This window comes from Mycetomoellerius zeteki, unplaced genomic scaffold (genome assembly GCF_001594055.1).
Source record: "Mycetomoellerius zeteki isolate Tzet28-1 unplaced genomic scaffold, Tzet1.0 scaffold407, whole genome shotgun sequence".
Classification (NCBI taxonomy): domain Eukaryota; kingdom Metazoa; phylum Arthropoda; class Insecta; order Hymenoptera; family Formicidae; genus Mycetomoellerius; species Mycetomoellerius zeteki.
Genome location: NW_017257400.1, coordinates 413227 through 418556, shown reverse-complemented (window position 1 = coordinate 418556; position 5330 = coordinate 413227). Strand labels below are relative to the sequence as shown.

The 5330-nt window shown below is 31.3% G+C and overlaps 1 protein-coding gene across 1 annotated transcript; it reads right to left on the bottom strand.

Moving 5' to 3' along the window:
• Positions 1-263: 263 nt before the first annotated feature.
• Positions 264-3084, bottom strand: tap (basic helix-loop-helix neural transcription factor TAP). The gene is made up of 3 exons (XM_018453721.1): positions 3058-3084; positions 1505-1702; positions 264-800 (listed from the first exon to the last, which is right to left on the bottom strand). Exons 2-3 carry the CDS (start codon positions 1688-1690, stop codon positions 264-266), a joined length of 723 nt encoding a protein of 240 aa, XP_018309223.1. The 5' UTR covers positions 1691-1702; positions 3058-3084.
• Positions 3085-5330: the final 2246 nt, after the last annotated feature.

Sequence of the window (5330 nt, the reverse complement as noted above, 5' to 3'; positions counted from 1 at the left end):
GATAATCATAGCACAGTCCTTTCTTTTTACAATCACGTCAGCTCTTTGGAAAAAAAAACACTCTTCATTGAGTTATACTCAATTTCTTTCTCTGGTTAATTTTTCGATTAAGTTATCCAGAAGATAATCGTTCTTGTGTCTTTTCCATTATTTGTATCAGCGTAGACAAAGAGATTGAGCTGAATCTTATGAGTAAAGATAATCAACGCTGAAGAAACCGGCTTGTTTAAACCATTAAATAAAATTTATCTGCATTTCGACGTCTAAAGACACTGATACATGTTGTTGTGATGAGACATGTGATGATGAGACGGCGGCGTTAGTTGATGCTGAGGACGGTGAATCTGGTACATCCTCTGGTCATAGCAAGGCTGATACTGCATCGGTGGACTCACGCTTTGATCGCTGTAGCAATCATATTCCTGCCATTCCGGCGCGACGAATCGTTCCTGAGGTGGATACGGGAAACCCGCGGTATGTTGAGGTCCGAGCCTCTTCTGGGCCGCGACCGCGCAGCTTCCGGTTGATGAGGTGATCATGTTGCCGTTCTCGGTGATACTGACGGTAACATTGCCGACGTTCACCGTGATCTCACCGTTGTCGGCGTTGCCCAGAGTCTGCGACAGCGCCCAGATATAGTTATGAGCAAAACGGAGAGTCTCGATCTTCGTGAGCTTCGTGTCCTCGGGAAAGGTCGGCAGGGCCATCCTCAGACGTTCCAGGGCGTCGTTTAAAGTATGCATTCTGTGACGTTCGCGGTCATTCGCCTTTATTCGCCGATTTCTTTTTAATCTGAGCACCTATTTGCAGAATGGACATTATGAGATGGAATCTGACTTTCAGGAAAACTATTCCGAAAGAGTAAGTTTTAAAAAAGCTAACAGACAGATAGATAAAGTCTTTAATTAAATAGACCAATCACAAGTAAATTAAAAGAAACATAAATAGAATTTAATTTTTCTTTTTTTTAAGGATTTTATAGAATTTTAATTTCTTTTACAAAGAATTAGTATCTACACCTAAGCCACCCTCCTGTCTATTCTAAAGATAAAAAAATTATTAAAAAAAACATGGTCCTTCTTTCTGAGTCAAATCTCTTGAAGGCAAATTATTAAGTCAAAAAATTCAGTAGACTTCTCTATCAAACCTTTACAATTCCATTCAACAACTTTAAACTTTATTATTAAAAACAAAAAAAATATAAATTAATCTATATTAAAAATCAGAAGCGAAAAAGAAAGAGAAAACATAAAAGCTAAAAGCTAAAAGAATGCAAAAAATTAAAAGGCATTTAAAAGAAATTCGAAGACTTAATTAGAATTATTTTATCATAATAATATCTAAAAAATATTTGGATATTTAAATGTATTTTAAATAAACTTTTAAACTTTTGTTGTTTAGAAAACTTTTGAAAAATTGTATTTAGTGCGTAAAAATTCTTTTCTTAATAATGGGATGTGAGAAATAGATTAAGTAACTTGAGAGCACTCGTTGATTTATATACCTGCGTGGGACTTTTGCAACGAGTGTTTCGCGTTTTTTTGCGCTTCACTTCTTTAGATGGAGGGAAGAGAGTGTCAGGTGGTATTTCGTGTTTTGGCGATTCGAAGCTAACATCGAAACCAGAATCGGAGGAGCTCGAGAGTTCGTCGAAGCCACCCTCACTGCAGAATGAGTACTCTGACGACATTGCCGTATCTTGCTGTAACGCAAAGCAATGAAACAATTTTAAACTTATGCTTTTGTATCTTCTGCGTGTATAGAAATTATTATAATCACAAGATATTTGTTTAAAAAAGTAAAATTTTTTTAATATAAATTTTAATTATATTTAATTATATTTTAGTTTTTAGTTTTTAAATTAAGTTAGTTTTTAGTTTCTAAATTAAGTTACACTTTTTTACAATCTCGGAGAAGAATTTTAATGTTTTTTTAATCGAGCTCCTTTAAAAAATTTTGCAGAAAATATATTTCCACGTACCATGTCAAAATCCGAACTTGTGGTTTGCCAAATATCTTCAACTTTTAGTAAATTAGAAGCAAAGCGAATTTCTCAAAATGACACACAACACAGAAATAGCACTCTCGGAAGGTAAGAACGAACATTAATGAAAATTCATATCACGTAACGACAAAACGGCGATCGGAACGAGAAAATAAGAATTTACCGACAAACGGACTAGGCGGGGTACAATTTGGTACTGTGCATGTGGCAAGGGGCTCTTAGAACATATATACCGTCCCGGGGGTATTTCGTCCCCTCCACGAGGCCAGGGCCACCGTAAGGCTCTATGGGGCACCGAGAGAGTTCACCCCATAATCACCATAGAGGGGTACGTCTGACGTTCTCCCCGCTTCTCCTCGTGTATGCATTAGACGCGTGCCACGGCGATGTAGCCGCCTTGTTAGAAGATTAGAGGTTTTTAGGACAATTACACCGCTTTGAGATTATCGTATATAAACGATTCTTGTAGAATTTACAATCAATTCTCGAATGCGTTTTTACTTACGTGTCGAAAAATGTACATTTAAAGAAAGGCAAAATTAAAGTTTACATGCTGAAAAATTTCTTAAAAAAAAATTATAAGCTCTTTTAATAAATCATAATTTCTCTCTTATTTATAAAAATGTTTAAAAATATTCTTTTTTTTTTTAAGTTGAAAATTATTTTAAAAATTATTTATTAAGAATATATATATAAATATTTTTTAACTTTTCATCATTAATGGTGCAAAAAAATGGTATAAATATTATTAATAATTATTATGATTTCTATAATGTTTGGACATTTTCGAATACCACCCGACTGTAAGGTACAACGGGTCAACCATAAACAGGCGTTTTCCTCGGAAACGAGTGTAAGGCGCACAATTGTGTTTTAAGAAAATACAATCTCTTGTATATTAATAAATTACGTAATTTAATTATCTATATAAGTTATATTAAATCTTATATATAAATATTTTAATATTACAATATTTTAATAATAATATATTCAATTGAATATCATTTGCATAAAAGATAATATATGTAATGGATTATGTTTTTATTACTTACAATATTTCCTCATGAAAGTTCGCAGTCTTGTGGTTATCTAATGCTCAATGTATGGCTGAAAATAAGTTGCAGCTAATCTAATAAAATCAACGATGACCATATGTCATATACGCTAATCAGCTGATAATGTCAGATATATTGCTATAGAAACCAGTACCGCGTTAACGGGATACTCAGAAAACAATTTCAACTAGCAAAATTACGAAACACAAGAATTGATTTTTTTTATTATAGAGATTACTTCATCGTTTCTTTTATGAATTAAATCTTTATAATTTTCTCCTATAAGAATTCCTTAAAAAGAAATAACTCATTTATCTCATTCCTACTATATTTTATTAAAATTATGAATTAAGCTAGTTAGAGAAATAATATGTTAAAAATGAGTAGTAAATATACGTAAGCAACAATCGCGCGCTTATTATACAACTTTATCAAACAAATATCTTATTTTAATGTGAAAAAAAGCGTGCGATGCCTATTGCCTAGTAAATGAGATCGAAAAGTGTATCTTGTGCACTTAATACTGCAGGATATGAGTTTGTACAGGGATCAATGAAACGAAGATAGAGGCGTTAATAAATGTGATTCGTGTAGAGTTTTAACTTCTTCGATTATGTTAACTTAAATTAAATCAAAGTTTGTTATATTGAATAATTATTTATATCTCATATTTCAGTTATTAAAAATTATACAAGTTTAGTTTATCATAAAATATTTTTTTATTTTTTAAATTCAAATTAGTCATTAGGTTCAGTTATTTTCAGATGTAATTCCTATATTATGTTAACTTTTGCTACTCTCTTTTCATTCTTTTGTTGTAAGAAGTGTGTTCGTACTCAAGTGTGTTCAAGCATCACAATGGTGCATTTACAATTTCTTATCTTTACATTTATCAATATTGATACTGCAGAACATTTGTTAACTTAATAAAGAAACAATAATTTACAGTATCATTAAATTTTAACGTGCAAAAAGGATTTTGGAACGTTCCGGTTCATGACCGTTTTATGTATTACCACGTTGGTATTAGCAAACTCCGAGATTTGATTTCTGATTGCGCGCGATTCTATGGTGAATAATATAAGACCAGCGCCTATATATACACTTTGGGAACGAAAAATGTCAAGAACACGTGTCATCTGTTTGCACAGATTCATGTTATCGAAGGATATTCACGTACATTCTGAGTGCACTGTCAATAATTTGTTCTACCGAAATAAACAAAATCCACCTTCCGGTGATGATTATGTTGAATTTTTGACTTCAAGTCTGATATTTGTAGAAAATCGCGTGCGAATTGACCAGATAATAACATATGTTATTGGACGACCGATTATAAATATTTCTCTCTTATTTGTACAATTTTCAAGCACGGAAAGTTACACGAGAAAAATTTAAGATATTAAGGAAGAAAAATGAGAAAAAAGTCTAATTGCGAAAGAAGTTAAATTATGTTGTAGAGACTAAAGTGTAAAAAAAAATTAAATCCTCAAATTCCTACTGTTGCAAATGCGATTATATCCATCATATTGAATAAAAATGGCGAACATTTTGTTCCAAAATCTACTAAAATTTTTTCTCTACAGCTGTAAAATCAATCAAAAACATTCTACTTTAATAAATAGAAATTGTATTTCTCTCTCATATTACATTATACACGTTTTGTTAGCTAAAATAATAAATTTTTTTTAATTTATAAAAAAATCTTATTGACATCTTAAATAAGAAAAATTATACAAGTTCTTTTATTTTCACAAAAAAGTTCAAGATAATGACTTTTGCCAATAGACTACTCAATTGGTTATCATTGTTATTATATTAATAAATTATTTTTAATAGCTTTTTTATTTTAAGGATAAATACAACCGTGTAAATGCTATACATAAATATAAAGAACGCCAAATGATCGGTCAAAGTTAGATGTTATGAATATAATACATATCCTTAATTTTTAAATTTAATTATCTCAGATGAGAATGTGCGCCGAAACGTCCATTTTTTTATTTTATAATTGATAGACTGCAGAATAGGAATGTAAGTAAAATTGCAATGATACAAATGTATCGGTACTATTAGCTGTTAAGCGAATTCAAACTTTATATCAATATTTTTATCGATATTATAACAACAATGACTCACACGTCAATCTTCAACCTTCCCCGAACATTTCTCCACGGTGTACATGTTATGTCGGATTTAGTCTTACACATTCTAAGATACTGACAATACTATACAATATAATGACAGATAATGTGAATTCGGCTTCTCAG